At 42.4% G+C, this 18595-nt stretch overlaps 1 protein-coding gene across 7 annotated transcripts in view; it reads left to right on the top strand.

Moving 5' to 3' along the window:
• The window catches only part of CDC42BPB (CDC42 binding protein kinase beta), a 91672-nt gene that overhangs the window by 69300 nt on the left and 3777 nt on the right, over positions 1-18595 (top strand). For 4 of the 7 annotated variants that reach the window (XM_053368122.1, XM_053367842.1, XM_053368202.1 and 1 more), the window contains 13 exons: positions 402-507; positions 982-1118; positions 2855-2994; positions 3459-3540; positions 5628-5844; positions 6777-6839; positions 10155-10751; positions 13749-13846; positions 13959-14043; positions 14559-14679; positions 14806-14923; positions 16397-16502; positions 16587-16657. In XM_053368122.1, the coding sequence (XP_053224097.1) occupies positions 402-507; positions 982-1118; positions 2855-2994; positions 3459-3540; positions 5628-5844; positions 6777-6839; positions 10155-10751; positions 13749-13846; positions 13959-14043; positions 14559-14679; positions 14806-14923; positions 16397-16502; positions 16587-16657 (1941 nt within the window). The remainder of the gene's footprint in view (positions 1-401; positions 508-981; positions 1119-2854; positions 2995-3458; positions 3541-5627; positions 5845-6776; positions 6840-10154; positions 10752-13748; positions 13847-13958; positions 14044-14558; positions 14680-14805; positions 14924-16396; positions 16503-16586; positions 16658-18595) is intronic. The other 3 variants (XM_053367922.1, XM_053368279.1, XM_053368046.1) reach the window with 1 other exon arrangement.

An 18595-nucleotide genomic window follows, 5' to 3' on the forward strand; every position in this document is an offset into this window, starting at 1 on the left:
AGCAAGGGAGTCCCAGTCTCAGAACTGCGTCGCCCACTGCTTCCACCATGCATCTAAGTGTAGGAATGAAAACGGTGTGATTTGTATAGAGAGCATATTTTTTAGCATTACTTCCTACAAGTGTTATGGTTAACATGGGAGAATTTGAACTGCTAGATCTCTACATATTTTAAACATTTTGTAAGTTGCATTGAGTATTATTTCAAAAAGATGCCCAAATAATAATAATAATAATGGTTCCTGTTAAAATTCCATTGCAAGTAAATGAAGGCGTAACCAGGGCCACCTCTTCAAATCAAGGTCCACTGAAGTGGGAACTTCTGCCACTGATACAATTTTACAATTACTTGTCATTTTATTAACCTTTTGAAAATGTTATTTACCCTGAATTTATATTCCAGCCTAAAGCTCATCAACTCAGTATCAAATCCTTTTCAAGCCCCACTCAGTGCAGCCACTGCACCTCCCTCATGGTGGGATTGATTAGACAGGGCTACGCTTGTGATGGTAAGTTGGCTTAAGTCTTCTAAGTACTCAGAGACTTAACAGCATAATTTTTACATCTTTATTGCAGCAAGACAGTTACCTGGAGGAAATGGTTATATGCCTCATTAAAGCAAAAGGCTGGGTGATCTAAAATAGAAGTTAAAAGCAACTGCAAAGGAGCTGAATGTGATTGTCATTTGCGCCATATTTGAAGGGTCAGCTGCAGAAATGGGTTATTTACGTTACTAATGTGAGCCCATGAAATTTTCAGGAAGGGCGAGGCATTAAGAGAGGATTGCAGGGGTTCCAATTCCATTTTGACCCGTAGAGTTGAAGCTGTGTTATCAGTCACATGTGTCAACTGTTTTAATCAGAAAGCCTCATGATAGCAATACACTGTACTTGTATGATGCTGTGCTCCTTATTTTTAACTGAACTTTAGGTTTTATTGTGTAACAGCAAAGAACTTTGACAAGTTCACCTTTTCTTTCTTAGTGTGTTCATTTGCATGCCATGTTTCCTGCAAGGACAGCGCACCACAAGTCTGCCCTATACCTCCAGAGCAAGCCAAGAGACCCCTTGGGGTAGATGTTCAAAGAGGCATAGGAACAGCCTACAAAGGCTACGTCAAGGTAGGAAAATTATACAGGAGCAGAGGCAGGGAGAGAATTATGATTCTAACAGTAATGTTAATTGAATCCCACCTATCTTTAAAAACACTACTGTGTTTTTACCCCAAAATCCAGTAGCTTGATTGGCATAGGTTATTAGGTACAAACTCAACTAATTCATTCAGTGCCACATTAAATAATAATCTTCAAGCATGGAAGTGTACAATAAAAAGTACAGTATATTGTGTAATTATTTCTTCACTGCATTTTGCTCAGGTGGGGTATAAAACCTGAAAGGAGGGCTTTGTTTGTTTGATCTGCACTTCATGTCGTAGATATATAATAATATATTTTATTCTTTACTGCTTTAAAAAGACATCACCTTTCTTTCAGGTTTCATACCCCACTTCAGCAAAATGCAGAAATTAGAAAAAAGGATTTGGTTTAGTTAAACAGGAAGCAAGGGTACCGAAAGAACACTGTGTACCAAAATCATCTGTGTATCTTGGTTCCTGTTGGTTTTGGTATGCTTTTGGTTCCTATTGCATCTCCTAAAATGTACTGTAATCGTGTTGCGCTCCATGAACTCATGAGGCACACCCTGCATCAAAGCTAGATGGAAAGTTGCACATGTAAATAGCTTTGACACTTAACTAAGCAGCAGACTAGTGTAAAAAATAACTGTTGCTTTTCAGAGACGCGCAAGTATATATGAGAAAAGAATCTGTGTGTGTTTGATATCACATAAGATGGGGCATTAGAATTCCAAGCTGAAAAGTCCAACTGAAAATACAAACTTTATGCAGAAGCTAAAGGGAAGAAAACAAAATGCTTGCTTTGTGTCATTTTAGCGTACTGCTTCTTTACAGCAGCAGTAGCTGGAAGGCATTTGATTATCTTAGTATATTACAGAAATATTTTTCCTTTGGCGTACGGCTTAGTATCTTCTGCACTAGTATCTGACATGCTAGAAGGGGCAAACTGCATAAGAGGATCTTCCCTAGAATTGTGCCGAAAACCCATTCTCTCTCTATCCATCCATCTTGCCAAATTATGATAAAGCCCCAAGGCTTTGTTTACAATTTATAGTAATCCCCTTAGTGCTAATCTTTATACTAGTGAGCACAGCAGGTGATTTGATAAAAAGTTCTGGAAACTGGCAGCTGGATTGCCACAGACTGAAAGTTGAGAAAGAATTCTGGGAAAGGTGATAGAGGTTTGTTTCTAGCCAAACTTTAAATGGGAGAGATAAATGTTCTCATCATCTTACGCTCTCTTTGATATTTTCCAGTTGCAAGGCTGAAGTGCACACATCCTGAAGTTAATTTTGTAAAAGGGGAATGTTTTGTAAAAGAGGAGTGTTTAAAAAATCTGTCTTCCCTGGAGTTTCTTTATCTATCTATATTTCCAGACACACTAGCATTTCCATGCTTGAATTCACATATGACTATGCATGCCGTTTGGTTTCTTATAGCTCCATGATCTGTAGCACTCCAGAATTCCATGGAGGTCATAGGTCCTTCAGTAAGCGCATCATGTTTATAGCATAATGCTCAATACATTTGCACATGCATCTAAGCTCATGGAACTCATATTCTGTACTAGAAATTGTAGCACTATAATAAAAAATTATAGCACCAAAAATTGTAGCACTAAAAATCAAAGTCAAATGTCGCATGGAAATGTGCTCAAGGGTCCCGCTTCTGCTTTATCTGCTAAGATGTGAATGATGTGTGTGTGCATTTGTTTATTTACAGGTTCCAAAGCCAACAGGAGTTAAGAAAGGATGGCAGCGGGCCTATGCAGTTGTCTGTGACTGTAAACTATTCCTCTATGATGTACCTGAGGGGAAATCCACCCAGCCGGGAGTGGTTGCAAGTCAAGTCCTGGATCTCAGGTTTGTATTGGTGTAGTAATTTTGGTGGTAACCCCCCCCCCCCTTGCATGGTAAATTTACACGGGATTTTTTGGGGATACAATTAAGCAATCAGAAATTGGCATACAACCCCTTAATTTTCATCAAAATAGTGTACTGTGCTTTGTTATTTCAGGGAACGATTTGGCAAAATGGCCATGTTGGTCTACAAAACGACGTTAGAGTGAGCCTTGCATTTGCACATGTTGTTACTGTGTTCGTCTGTTCCTTCACCTGCTCTCCCTGCTAAAACCTAATGGTTTACTTTGTCGCTATAACTAGCTTATCTGTACCCAGGGTCTGCCTGAACTGCACAACCAAGAATTAACACCAGTTCATGTGTTAACGTCCTAGGGAAAGGGGGCCGACAGCTTTTGCTTTAGCTGTACTTTGAAATAAGTTTAAAATCCAACGCCAATGACTTGAATTATTTGGTTTCTTACCAGAGATGAAGATTTTTGCGTGAGCTCTGTCCTAGCATCGGATGTTATACATGCAACCCGCAAAGATATTCCTTGCATATTCAGGGTATGTTCAAATACGGTTTTTATTTTACTGCCACTTCTTATTCTCATACCTTGCTTCAGTGAATGACTGCTAAATAGTTGTATTGTCTGTCTCTAGTATAAATCTCAGTTTTAAAACATCCATTTAACATGTAGGTAGAGGGACACTTCTTGAAGATTAATAAATTCGCTGTAACTGTTCTGTGAAGGACAGGCTGTGTGTTTACAATTCAGTTTTTATATGAATAATTTGTGCTTTCAGATACTAAAATTAAGTGCTCGTATCTGGCAAAAAAAAAATTAAAATTGGGATGCTGCTGAAATATATTAAGGTGGTTTATGCTAGAGGTGGGCAACCTGCAGCGCCCTGCCCTAATTTCATACGAATGAAGGAGCACCAAGGGAGATGAAGAGAGTGGGAGGAGGGAAAAGGGGAGGGGTGGGAATGCTGAAATTAATGAAGCCATGGGAGGAAAGAGAATCCCTTTGAAAACAATCATTTCTGACTTCTAGCAAAAGATACATGTTCCTTCCCCGGCAACCTTCTGGAAGAGGGGAGAGAAAAAGGGTGTCCCTGCCCATATTGGGCTCTGGCCATATCAACACCAGAATGTGGTCCTCAGCAGATTACCCCTGAGGGAATGCAGAAAAAAATTTCCCACCCCTGGTTTGCACAACTCTACCATACATGTGTATTAGACTAGGCTGTTGTCCTTGTCTAATAAATTAGCAGGGTGCATTGCCTAGTAGCAGGTAGGCGTCTAAACTAGCTGTCTCTTCCTTGCCATTGTAATTTTTGACAACTGGCATATAAGGGCCACCTTTTTAAAGAGCAAATAAACAAAGAATTTTAAAAAGCATATTAAAATGTAAAAAAGTAAGTTAGATACACTAATCAAAACTATTCACAACATCTGGAGGGCCAACAGTTCCCCATCCCTGCCGTATGGGACTGCATCTCTTGTCATTAACGATTCCTATACATTGATTGAATGGACCTATACCTACATATACCTCCCTAGCAACAACTAGTAATCTATCATAGGTACTACAGATGTTACCAACCTTTCATTTGTTTGCTTTGGGTCATAACACATTTGGGACTTTCATACCTTTTTATAATAAGCATGTTAGGGGTAATGTAAGTTGAACGATCAATGCAAGTGGCCATCGTGCCGCCAGGCCTCATAATACATCCACAAAGGAGGAATTGTGGACATTTCTTGATCAGTATCCATAATCTCCAAGAGGCCCCTTGGAAATGTGCCTATCTCAAGAGCATTTTGTGCATTGTCTAGGCAATATTCATATTCTCCGGTCAGTATGCATAGTGTCAAGAAACATGCCTTTTTTACTGTTTCTCGTTCAGAAGTGTGCAGTCTGTTCCCCCAGCTTCTTTCGGCCCACTGCATAATGTTCTGTGGAGCACAACATACCAGCCAAGAAATAAGGAACGAGGCTCTAGACAAAGATTAACATTTTTCTCCCAGCTGTTTCCCCAGTCATATGGGCAAGCTGGTGTTATCATGTGACAGCAGTGGGGCTGGCCAAGCCCCACCTCTGAAGCGATTTGCCTGCTCCCACTACCATCTTTTGAGCAGCAGATGCAACTTTGCCACTGCCTCTCCCCAGCCAGGATTTGAATGGCATTGCCAAGAAATGGCACTGGCCCCATTGAAAGTAAATTCTTGAGAATATTTCTAATGACCACAATTTAGATAGAAATGCAAGGTTGTGGGTCAAGATGATGCACATCATCCCCCTAAGCGTGCATCATGCTGAAAGGAATGCAGTGTGGACAAACAACATCCACTTCCCGAAATACCGTAAATGTGAGAATTTAGCTCAGCATTAAAATGGATTCTGCAAAGATTGCCAAATCATTGTACTAAGGGAAATGTTAGGAAGACTGAGGTTTCACAAAACAGGATTTTACACATAAGACTTTAAGAGGAACTGGAAGGGCTTGTGTATATTGAAGCTGTCACTTTTACGAAGCCATTGCAAGTGATGTATTTGCCACTTACTTTAGCCAATGTATTTCTCCGGCAATAGAGAGGCAGCAAATTTCACTTGAATATTTTCATCTTGCTTCCTCTTGCTGTCAAGGTGACAGCCTCTCTCTTAGGCTCGCCTTCAAAGACCTGCTCTCTGCTGATCCTAACAGAAAATGAGAACGAGAAGCGAAAGTGGGTTGGAATCCTAGAGGGGCTGCAATCTATTCTGCACAAAAATAAACTCAAAAACCAAGTTGTACATATTCCACAGGAAGCCTATGATAGCACACTTCCTCTCATTAAAGCCAGTTTAGCTGCTACTATTATAGGTATGTTGAATATAATGAGACATTTGAATGTTTGCTGTTGCAGCTGCAGATGGAGCTAATGTGTTGCCTGTGCTGCCATCCTTGTGCATTTTTCCTCATCTGCATATGTGCCCAGAGAAGCTTAGTAGTGTGAAATTTACTAATTGATTTTTAAAAGCTAATTATGATTAACTCTGTTTGCAGTAGGTATCTGCAGTGCTTGAATGAATCGTCTTATTCTTATGCCCATTGCTTTTTGGCTTAAGGAAAAACAGCTAGCTCATACACTAATGATGCCTTAAAATGCAATTGTGCATATTTTCCCTACAGACCTTCTCATTTGGGGGTATTATTTATTTTCATATTTATAGCCTGCCTCTTGGACAATGGGCCTCAGGGCAGCTACCAAAATTATCACAATGGCACCACATAAAAAAACAGTTTTGGAGCAATAAATAAGATGCAATATTAAGAGCAGCTTAAAACCACAGAGCATATAGCTGTAGATATGTAAATTACCAGGCTGGTTAAAGCAGTAATCCCCTTCACCCTCTGAATGCTTGCTGGGATAGAAATTTCTTCCTTGCTTCCTTGCTTTACCAGCCTGGTAAAGGGGGAGGGCACTGCTGCAGAAAAAAGCCTTCTCCCCACCAATCTAAATTAGAGAAGGAATTTAGAGTAGAACATCCTCTAGTGACTTCTGTGTCCATGGAGTCTGGTACAGAAATGTTAGTTCCATTAGATAAACTGGCCACTGGAGATTTTAAAGGTTAGAATAATTTCTTTTCATTGGTGCCCAGAAATAAATTGGGGAGCCGGTACAGTTGTGAAGTCCCTCCAGCTCACTATCACTATCAAATGGGTCCCTTCCATTACAACAGCAGAAGCTCGCAATTTTCAAACCTGTTTATATTAATAGTGGTTTCCCTCCCCCCTCTCCCCACTACCATTAGATCGAGATAGAATAGCAATTGGTGCTGAAGAAGGCCTCTATGTTGTAGACGTGACCCGTGATGGTAAGTGAAGTTCTTTCTACAATCAGCTTTTTTTTTTAATTGAACCCCATCACTTAAAATTTCCGTTTTAAAGTTGGTTATACAGCAGTCCATCCTATACAGAAAACTTGTTTATCTGACAAAAGCTGGCCGCTCCCAGTTGCCTTTTTGGTGGAAGAGAATCTCATTGGTCATCTTACTACTGAGGGTAGGTAAGGACTGTTTGCAGTTCCCCATGGACACCTTAGAAGTCCCTTTCAGGACATTTCCAAACTCCATAAATGCAAAGGCGCTCCTGCAGTACTAAGCATTCGCATGCCCCTGGCAGTTGACACCCTAGAAGAATGATCATCCAAGGATTCCCCATACAGTTTGCACAGATGAGCTTTCGGCTATGAAAGAGGGGCCAGAAAAGGTATCTACTATTTTGCCTCTTTCTGCACACTTCCATGCTCATGCTAGCATTGAAACCAAAATATGCAGGAGTGTAATATAGTTTAAGAATGTAACTGTGATCGACTCTTGTGCTAACGCTGGGCATGTTTGCCATGCAGGGCTTCGTTGCACACGAAGCAAAAGTTTTAAAAGTTTACAGACCTGCTTTATTGCTACATATTATAGCAAATAGAACACACACACATATCAACGGTGAAAGGGGAATGATGTGGTGGTGATAAAGACTTTAATGGAGGCTTGCACCATGCCCATCAACACCTACCAGCTATATATTGTGACCTGCCAGGTATTGCTCTCACACACCATTTTTGTAATCTCAGGCAGGCAGCAAAACCAGAAGATTTATTGAGCCCTTTGTGAAACCATAGATGTCAGCCGTATGTTGTTGTTTTTGTGAGTCACAAGTTGTCCAGGCCATCTCTGCCGAGTTCACCCAGCATTGATTGCTAGTGCCATGGAGTAAACATGACTTATGAAAGCATGTTAAATGTCAGTGAAATTTGCGGGCTGTTTGCTCCATGTACACTCTTGATAGACTTGAGTAATTGGAAACAGGTACAATTTTCTCTGGGTTACAGGAATAATGATTCTTTTCTCTCACTTGGCTGTCTGAAGGCAGTGGTGATCTTCAGACAAATATTTCTCCTCTCATGCTCTCATTTATTACAGTAGAAGTGAAAAATCTTTATGGCTTGTCAACGAGCTTTCAGAAAACTGACTATCTCAAATGAATAACTAGTCTGTAGACATCAATATCTATTCTCCCCTGGTTAGAGGCTATTTTATTTTATTTTAATTTAATTTTATGGGTACATCTTGTGGCCATATTCTGCGTGTCAATGTGACTCTCCTTATTCTAACAGTCTCATTAAATACTAGAATTAATTAGTGAGAGTGTGTTTATGTATGCACCTTGCATGCCCCTGAGGAAAATAATTGTATGATGCACCATGTTTTCTGGCAAACTAATGAATAGCAAAGTATAAACTCTATCACATTTTTCTCTCTACCAAAGAAAAGTAGACTACTTTCCTGAGCCTTGCTCAAGAGAACCATTCTGGCTTCTCTGCATGTGATTAAACTGAACAATAGTAGTGTCATGCTACTGCTGCAATGGAATTGTATAGGTTTGCTTCTGTTATCAAGGAAATGAGTTGTACAAAAAACAGAACCAGCAGAATGAAATTTATGGCAGTATTTATAATGCTAGACAGAGAGGGTAAGAAAAACCAGAAAGTTACCTTTTAGCTAAGTCACTGTGAAGAAGTGGCTATAATTTTGTTAGTTGTTAACAAAGGAAGATTTTATCAGCCCTTCTTGACTGATAAAAACTAACAGGAAGGGGACAGTTGGCTGGGCCGGAGAGGTGATTAATGCCTCCCTGCGAGTGGGTGGTCCCTCCTGCTTAAAGGCAGCAGTGATAAAAAAAACCACTCTTCAAGAAACCCCTCATGGATCTGGAAAATTTAAGTAACTACCAGCCAGTTGCCAATCTCCCCTTCTTGGGCAGAGTTACTGATCAGGTGGTTGCAGATCCTGACCCAACTGTACTGACTGCTGATTAGTTTTTGGACCCAATTCAAAGTGCTGGTTTTGACCTATAAAGCTGTAAATGGCCCAGGACCTCAATACCTCAAGGACCACCTCTCCCCCTATGAACTGACCCAGATTCTGCAATCATAATCTGGGGCCTTTATTTGTGTGCCTCCTCCACAAGGGGTCTAGAGGGTGGCAACACAAGAACAGGCCTTTTCTTCAGTGGCTCCCCATTTGGGGAATTCTTTTCCCAATGTTTGCATTACTAGAATATATGTTCAGAATGGTACAAATAGTTCAGACCTAAATTGCTGCATTTAGCTTTCATGGGATTCACTGACATTCACATTGCATCTGGCCAGTTTTAGTATTTCATATATTGTAATTGCAGAATATTTTATTTGAAGTAAAGCTCAGTGTAATGTTGAACTCCATCCTATCTTTCAGTCTTCACTTTTTTTGCACTCCGTGTGTATGCCTGCTGTCAGACCCCTTCAACTGGGTCAAATAATTGTTTTTTCTTTAATGCTGCATCATCCTCACCTATCTTTGCATTTCCCAATATCTTTCTTCCCCGTTCCATTTGTTCATTAATAATGAAAAACCTTTCCTTTATAAAAAAAATGAGTTATTAATAGAATAATAACTTATGTGTGTTGACCTTTAAAATACAATGTAAAGTGCACTTGGCGTTTCCCTGGATATAAGAAAATAGGAAGGTTTTGTCTGTCGGCGGTGGGTACCTTAAAAATATGTTCACTCTACATCAGGGATGATTGATTGGAAGGCCACTAACTAATTTATGGTGGACAGCATAGTACTATGTTTCCTACAAAAATACTGGATTGAGTGGACTAATCCAGAAAGGGAAATATAGGACCATTTGACACAGTTTATTTATACCTTATTGTTAAAAGATGAGAGTATGTACTCCTGCTTTGTATGTTTAAAACATACCAGTGGTCCATGGAAATTGCATTTTTTTTAAGAGGTCAAAATATTATTTCTCTATAACAAGTTCTATTACAATATTGTTGTACAGTTTTAAGGGGAAGTTGAGAGTGAGACTGGGTCAAAACTATGTCTTCCTACCACCAGCCTCCCATAACCCGTGGCCCTCCAAAAGTTGAGGACTAGAACACCCATCATCACTATCCATTGGCCATGCTACATGGAACAGGCGAGTGTTGTAGACCACAACATCCAGAGGGCATCAGATTGAGGAAGGCTGCTATCACTATGGAAATATCCATATATCCTAAGTAATTACATTGCTGACACTTAAAATGGCTCAGCCTGTCTGCACTCCTATCACTTACTCACATTGAGCTGTTGTTTTCACAGTGATCGTCCGAGCTGCTGACTGCAAGAAGGTCTACCAGATAGAGCTGGCTCCCAAAGAGAAAATCATTATCCTTATCTGTGGCCGGAATCATCACGTTCACTTGTATCCCTGGTCCTCTCTGGATGGATCTGAAGGCAGTCTTGATGTTAAGCTTCCTGAAACTAAAGGCTGCCAGTTCATTACAACTGGGACACTGAAGAAGAGCTCTTCAACAAGTTTGTTTGTGGCAGTCAAACGGCAGGTTCTGTGCTATGAAATTCATAGGACTAAACCTTTCCATAAAAAGTTCAGTGAAATCCAGGCACCTGGCAGCATACAGTGGATGACAGTGTTCAAAGACAGGCTTTGTGTTGGCTACCCATCTGGTTTCTCTCTGTTGAACATCCAGGGTGACGGACAATCTATAAACCTGGTAAATTCCAATGACCCATCGCTTGCATTCCTCTCACAACAGCCTCTTGACGCCCTTTGTGCTGTGGAGCTCAGCAATGAGGAATACCTGCTTTGCTTCAGCCTTTTGGGAGTGTACGTTGATGCGCAAGGTCGAAGGTCACGCATGCAAGAGCTAATGTGGCCTGCAACTCCTGCTGCCTGTAGTATGTATATGTTTTTTTTCTGTTGCTGCTTCACTTGTCTGAAAAATAATCGGCAAATAACTGTTTTAACCATCATAGTTTTAAATCGCGCTATACCACCATTGTTTTTGATGAACCTATACATGTTGAATAGGGCTTTCAGTGCCTACTAATTATGACAGCTAAGTGAAGGCTGTATTGCTCTACATACCAGCTGCTAGGTGGCTGGGTGAGAGGAAACATTCATTACCGGCCAGTTACCAATCTCCTCTTCTTGGGCAAGGTTCTTGAGCAGGTGTTCACAGACCAAATCCAGGTGCTCTTGGAGAACACTGATTTTGTAGTAAAGGCTTAATTGTAAGATATGAGCCACCCCCTAAAACATGTACTTCTCATGTTGATAACCAATAGTTTAGTTCAGTCAACTTCAAGCACAGTGTGTAAATGTGTACTCCCTAAAACATCTGACTGACCTTTTCAAATGTCTTGTTCTAAAAGGCAGATTTTAACCCATCTTCTCCTAATCACTGTACAGTCATACCTACAGTCATTTTTGGGTTGCACTTCGCCTCTTGTGCATGCGCAGACGCTCAAAATGATGGCATGCGCGGAAGCGGTGAAACGTGACTCGCAGCGCATTACGTTCGCTTTAGGATGCAAACAGGGCTCCGGAACGGATCCTGTTCGCATCCAGAGGTAACACTGTACTGTGTGAATGTGTACCCTGTTGTGTTGATAGTGCTAGTGCACAGAGGGAGTACTCCCTGCCCTCCCACATTTTTGCAAACCTTTGTTAGCCTTGTCCGTGGGCCTTTTTTATGGCATGCTTAGTCCTGTATGGGCTTGTTCTCTTGCAGTTTGCTTGCCCTCACAACTGCGATCTGTAGCAACCACTTCCAACAAAGCGGGCTCACATAACATCATGGAAGTTATTCTGGGGGGGGGGGGATTAAACACTTGAAACATTGAAACATTTAAGAAATGTGAGTAAGGCAGTCAACAAAACTAAAGAGTGGCTTAGACTTGCCACGTCTTTTCCTTTTTCTCCCTTAAAAAAACAGCACCACCTGAGTCTTCTGTGCTTTAAGCAGCTGTATGGCAAACATAGCTGCAGCAGCTATACCTTTTCCAATAATGAGAAATACTTCAACTGGTGCACATCTCATTCATTCAACGATTTAAGGCACAGGAGCTTGTCCTTAACAAAAGTGCCACCCCTGCAGTAGCTGCTAGCTGTGATGGTTCCAGCTGGAGGCGGGGGGGGGGGGGAAATAGGAGAGGTGTTGCTATCTGGCGCTCCATTTTGAAAGACCATTGGTAAAGACCATTGCACACTAGAACTATGGGGGAGGGCTCTTTTTCACGAGGGACCCAACCACGCGTTGGGAGAAATGGTCTGCTGTGTTTCCTCTGAATCACTTCTGAAAGGGGTTTTCTTGTGTAGGCAACTTCCTATGACCATAGCACACCACACTTCCCTTTGGGAAAACCCCATAGCTTCTGGAGTTCACCTCATCCTCATTCAGCGACTGAGTGCAATGACCTTTCTATTCCCCTCACTACCAGGTGCAGCCGAAGAGTTTATGCCACACTCCTCCTCCTTGCTCCCCCCCCTTTCTTTCTTCCAGAGCAGTTGGGAATTCTGTTTAAACTTTCTAACATACCCAGAATGCCGTCCTCTGAGGAAGGTCCCCCTTGACCCTTCCTCGGAGCAAGGCATGGCAGAGGGGCTGAGGCGGAGAGCCCTTTCGCCTTCCCTTAGCTTGCCTCTTGGAAGTGACAGCCCTGCCCACGTCTTTCCTTCTTCCTCTGTATTTACGCAGATAATCTTGCCAGTGGAATAGGTATTTCTGCCTTGCTACTGTGTAAAAGGACTTGTCAGTCTTGTTCTTCTTTGCAGGTGTCTTTTATACAGCAGAAAGCAAGTCAAATGCATCTCCCAGAAAGTGTGTCATAGCCAGCTGGTGTTTGGAAACCATAAATCAAAACACCTACTCAGGCAAAGGGCTGTATTTTCCAAAAAGGCAGAAATGAAGGCGTGTAGCATAGCTACACCTCTAACTGATTTTTTTTACATATTTTTCTCATTCTAGAGATGTTGCTAGACATATCTAGTACTGTGCCTTTAAAAGCACCTTCTGAAGCAATCTTGGCTTTCCTGTAGCCTTCCAGTCTCTCTCAGAAAAATAAGACTCTCCTCCCATCTTCAAAGAATTAACCCTTTGAAGGCATAGCTGGTAGATAGCAGGGTGGCTTGTTAGGCTGGACCAAGGAGAAATCTTCCAGCTTCCATTTTCTGTCTTTAAATGGGAAGGATGACCTGCCTTGCAGGCTGGTGGAGAGGGGCTATTGGAAAGGACCCTGCAGATTTAAACTGCTGATGATCTATAATGAAATACTTGCAACAAAATTGCTTGCTCCAGAGAGGCCTGATCTACAACCTGCTTCACGACCTTTTTTCTGTATGGTCTGTGGCAACAGAGGAAAGGCCTTTCGCAGCACTCGTCCCCCAACTATGGTATGTAGTATAGCCACATTGCTATCTTTTTTGTGCCCCCTTAAAAAAAATTGTCCACCTGCTCATTTTTTGTGCATTTTTTATTATTGTCATTGATGGTTTTATCTATTTTGTCATTGTATTTGTGTTGCAATATAACTGATGGCACACTGTGCTGAAAATCTATATAGAATGATGGGAGGTATAAAAAGGGTTTCAAATAGACAAATACCTAGATAGGAATCTGTCTAGGCTGTACCAATGCAGGATGGGAGCGGGAGGGTGTTCTCATGATGGAATGCTCCCTTTACAATAAATCTTTCCCACATGAAAAGCTAAATGTCAGGAAGAAGAGTTCTTAATATGCTGACTGCCAGAATCAATGCCTTTTCATTTACTTATATCAGCGAGAACTAGACCTGAGAGATGGCTTGAGAAACAGTAACAGTTGAAATAATGATGGTGCTCAGCTTTATCTCAGAAGTATGCAGCCATAACCAGCTTTCGTATTTTCTCTCTAGGCTGCAGTCCATTCTATTTAACGGTCTACAGTGAATACGGTGTCGATGTATTTAATGTCAGCACCATGGAATGGGTTCAGACTATCGGCTTAAGAAAGGTAAGTAGCTTGCCCGTACTGTAAAACACAGGGCCTTATTCGTTTACTCCAAACTTCTTGGCAGTGTGTTGAGGATGAATTTTAAGATTCCCTTACTTTGTCTCCATAACAGATCAGACCCCTAAATGTGATGGGCACACTGAATCTCCTTAACTGTGAACCTCCTCGACTGATCTATTTCAAGAACAAGTTTTCAGGTTAGTGCGTTCGGTGGGGGTGGGGTGGGGACAGAAAGGAAAAGGGGTAAAGAAGAGTGGTTGTAATGTGTTGGTGATGCAGGGAAGGCAAGTAGAGTCTGTGTAAAATTACAGCCACGTGTAAAAAATTACAGAGGCAGCCATGGGTGGCTAGCCTCCTTCGCCCCAAGGGCCACATTCAGCCTTGCCTGCCCTCTAGGGGCTGCATGCAGGTAGTGGATGGGGTTAGCCCACACTCTCCACATGTGTGCATGCAGGGCAAAACTCTGTAGATCAGATATGAGAGGGCTGTAACCCTGCCTCACTCAGCAAAGAGTCCACCTGATGCTTTGTAAATTCCTAGGTTCCTCTGCAAAAAGAGCTTAAGGATTCCACAAAGGTCTCCTGCATGAGTCTCCTTCACTGTAGCAGGGCTTGTACAGACCTTCTGCCTAACCTACCTCAGGGCTGTTCTGTTGTGAGGATCTACTAAAGAGGGGAAGAACCTGTATAAACTGCATTATGTCTTGTTACAGCAGGAGCCGCCCTTAGCGTGCCGGAGACATCCGACAACAGCAAGAAGCAAATGCTTCGCACCAGAAGCAAGAGAAGATTTGTCTTTAAAGTCCCCGAAGAAGAAAGAATACAACAAAGAAGGTGTGGCTTTACTATTTCTCTTCTCTCTCTCTCTCTCTCTCTCTCTCACACACACACACACCGCAATTGGTGGTAAAGGAGACTCTACTTATGCAAACCCATCATTTAATGTCTTTGTTGGTTTAGGGAGATGCTCCGAGACCCTGAACTCCGATCCAAAATGATTTCCAATCCGACCAATTTCAACCACGTGGCTCATATGGGACCAGGAGATGGGATGCAAGTGCTCATGGATCTCCCACTGGTAAAACTTCTTGTTCCTAGGGAAAGCAGATAGGCAGGCCTGTGCTCAGCCACAACCCGCAGATCTTGGGAACAAGCCGGCAGAAGAACCTTATAGCTGGAGCAGAACGGCTGTTCATTTTCTAAGGGGCAGCTGCAATGTTTAATCTGGGCTAATATGCCTCTTGGAAAGTATCAGGAGGAGGCCTTGGCCATGCCTGCTCTCTCCCCACTTTTCTTCAGCTCGTGTCACTGTAGGGTGATGCAAATGACAGGATAGTTCTTCAGTTGTAGGAGGTCTTCTAACCCTGGGAAATCAAACTCCCTTTTAAAAGGGGTTGTATCTCCTAGGAACCCCCCAGGTCTTTCCCTAGTGAGAGGAGCAAGCATGCCAGCCCAACCCCTGCGACAAATCTTATCCAGGAGGGGGAGGGGAGGGGAGGCAGATGCCTGAGCAGGCGGTGTGAAAACTTTCTTTGAGAATGCCAGCACACGCACACGGCACTGAAAGTAAGCAGGCATCACTGCCAAGAGTGCAATAGTGTTTTCTAAATAACTATTCTCTCCTCCTTCCTTTTTCTTGTTTGTCTTGTCTAAAATAACAGAACGAATTTCCTTCCCCTTCACTCTCCCGACATTCTGCTCTGATATCACCTCCAACAGGCTTTGAGCACGTCTATCACATGAGCCCTATCTCTGCTGAAATCTTTCTCCAGAGTGACCATTCTTCCTCACTGCTTTCCTCCTCTTCCTGTCCCTCCTCTGCTTCTGTAGCAAGGGTAGGAGCAGCTCTTTAGGAACTGGATGGTGACGGTGGGCATTATGCCTCTCTGCCAACATTAAAGAAAAGTTGGGAGGGGGCACTAGCAGTTTGCAGAGAATTACTAACCTGTATATATATATAAACTAGTGCTTGCTGCTCTGAATCCTCCACTCCAGTTAGCAGGTTGTCCTGCTAAACCCCTACACAGACTAGATTATGGTCCTTCCAACAGCAGGTGGCAAAGGGAAAGCTCACTGGAGAATGCTTTGAAAGCAGTATTTACTGTTCCAGGTGTCAAATATACCATAGCTCAGAAACAATTTTCATATGTTTGTAATTGGAAAAAACCTTGAGGCATGATCTGCAGTCAAACTCCATTCTTTTCTTTTACACAGTCTGGTTTACTGGTGAGTTCTGTTATCCTGCCTCCAGCACTTGGAAGGAACTTAGACTGATGACTCAGTTTTGTTTCGCTTGCTTTTTGGGAGGCGGGGGGGGGGGGGAGAGGAGGGATAAATTGCCCCCTTGTCGGTTATTTGAATGATGTGCCTTTGTGTTAAATGGCCCTCTTTAGCAAGCAAAGCTTAGTTTGTAAAAAATACCACCATACAATAGCTCTGAAAGCAGTATTCCTTCGGTGTTTTAAAAAAACTCTGCTAAATGTTTCACTGAGACAGAAAATAATGTTGAAAGTGTCTTGTCTAATTGTCTGTGGCTACATTTCTGCTGCAGAGTGTCTTACCTCCTTCACAAGATGAAAAGGCTTGTCCTCCCACGACCAACATTTCACGCCAAGCACCTCAGAGAAACAAAAGCTACATTTCGTGGCCATCTTCAGGTAACAGTAGAAATGGATCTATTTATAACCTGCAGTTTTGTAAACCTATCGGAGTGGAGAGTCTCAGACATATTTGCTTTACAGGTGGCAGTGACCTAGGAGCAGCTATGCCCTTGAGGAGTATGTCTGATCCAGACCAGGAGTTTGACAAAGAGGTGAGATCTATCTGTAGACACCCTTTGGTTTCCTCATATTGGTGCATAGCTCTCTATGTAGTCTGGAAAGAGCCTTCTACGTAAACAGCAGCTGTTTGGTTGTTTGTGTATATCTCAAGTGCCAGATCTCAGGTTTCATAGAGCTTCAGGAATCTTGATTCTAGAAGACTCCTTCACTACAAAATACTAGGGAGAAATGTTTTGAAAGCTCTGATTCCCAAGAAACACACGCTCAAACACTTTGTGGGTGTCTTGGCAACAGTTCATAACTGAGGATCCAAAATAGGTGATAAGCTTTAGAACAGTGTTTCCCAAACTTGGGTCTCCAGCTGTTTTTGGACTACAACTCCCATCATCCCTAGCTAGCAGAGGATGGGAACTGTAGTTCAAAAGCAGCTGGAGACCCAAGTTTTGCAAGCACTGCTTTAGAAGAACACAGCCTGGATTCCTTATCCGAGTACTCTTGCCAGCAAGTTGGTCTGCCACCTTGCATAAACTTTTAGCAACGTTTCTGGAGTGTTAGAGAGATTATCAAACAGTACCAGCTGCATTTTTTAAATTGGTTCCTAATTCATCAAAACCCAGGAGCTGCCACGGCTGATTTTAATGACATGTACAAGGAGCATAAGAGGTTGCCTTGTACTGAGTGAGACCATTGGCTAATCTGCTCTATATCGTCTGCACATTGGCAGTAGCTCTCCAGGATTCAGTCAAGTTTTTCCAAGCCCTGCTTGGAGTTGCCGGGGATTGAACCTGGGACCTTCTGCATGCAAAGTTTGTGTTCTACCCTTAGCTACAGCCCTTTCTAATCAAAGGAAAACAATTCTCCCGGTGGAGGATGTCTCTGAGACTGAAATCAGGAGCAAACATAGCCATGCACTGGTTTCCTAATTTGTGGGTTCGCACAAATGCTTTCCTTCCATCTCTTGCAAAATTATTTTTGCAGTTGTATCATAGAATGCTAATACAGCAGTCGCTGGATGGCTGGACCTTTTTAAGAAGCCTGCAGCTTTTAAATCTGTTCTTCTTCTCCTTCTCCTCCTCCTCCGATACCCTCTAGCACTGTTAGCAGTGGCAGTGATGAGGCTGTTTTATGAATATGTAGTGATTGTAGCCTCTTTGTTAGTGAAGGAGCCATTGGGGACTAAAGTAACGGCCAATAGTAAACAAAATTTAAGGTAGTATATTTATATGTCAGTTTTCAACTGTAGTCATGAAAGTGCTTTATAGTATTTATAAAATGCAGGGTACGCCACAAATGACATGCTCAAAGCAAAACAGACAGGCTGGAGCAGGAGCTGGCATCTTATGTTCCAGTTTGCCCATGGCGGAGGAGGCAGTCCAGTTGCATCAGGCTCTGAGGGTCATGTTTGCCATCTGCTTCCCTCACCCTCCTATTCCTTCCATTAATGGAGGCGCTTCCAGTTTTGAGAGAGGTGGAATAAAAAATACCTTTAAATAAACAATAGTGCCTGGTGGTTTTCGTGGGGGAAAGAAGCATGAGTCGGGAAGGTGCATATGAAAGGGTGAAAGTGAGCTTCAAATCATCTACTAAAAACTCCCCAAATATCTGTTGACCCTTGCCACTTTCCTACTGAATACTGCACTAGAGAGAGCCGCACTTGTGGAAAGATCCAGCACCCTTTGGGCTGTGGGCTGTCACTGGTGTGTGGTGGTTGTTGTTTTTTTAAATTTCTGCCATCTGCACCTTGGGTCAGCATTCTGTTGATTTTGCCCCATGAGGACTGCAGAAACCACACGGCTGCAGACTCCATCCATGGCGACCCAAACAAGAGGCGAAGCTTGGCAGGGGGTTGGACTCGATGGCCCTTGTGGTCTATTCCAACTCTATGATTCTTGCAGCTGTAGCCCAGCAGGTTGTCATAAGTGTCAGGTTTTGAGGTGGCATTTTCAGTTTATGCTTACAATAGTTAAGAT

Source organism: Podarcis raffonei, chromosome 1 (assembly GCF_027172205.1).
Source record: "Podarcis raffonei isolate rPodRaf1 chromosome 1, rPodRaf1.pri, whole genome shotgun sequence".
Taxonomy (NCBI): domain Eukaryota; kingdom Metazoa; phylum Chordata; class Lepidosauria; order Squamata; family Lacertidae; genus Podarcis; species Podarcis raffonei.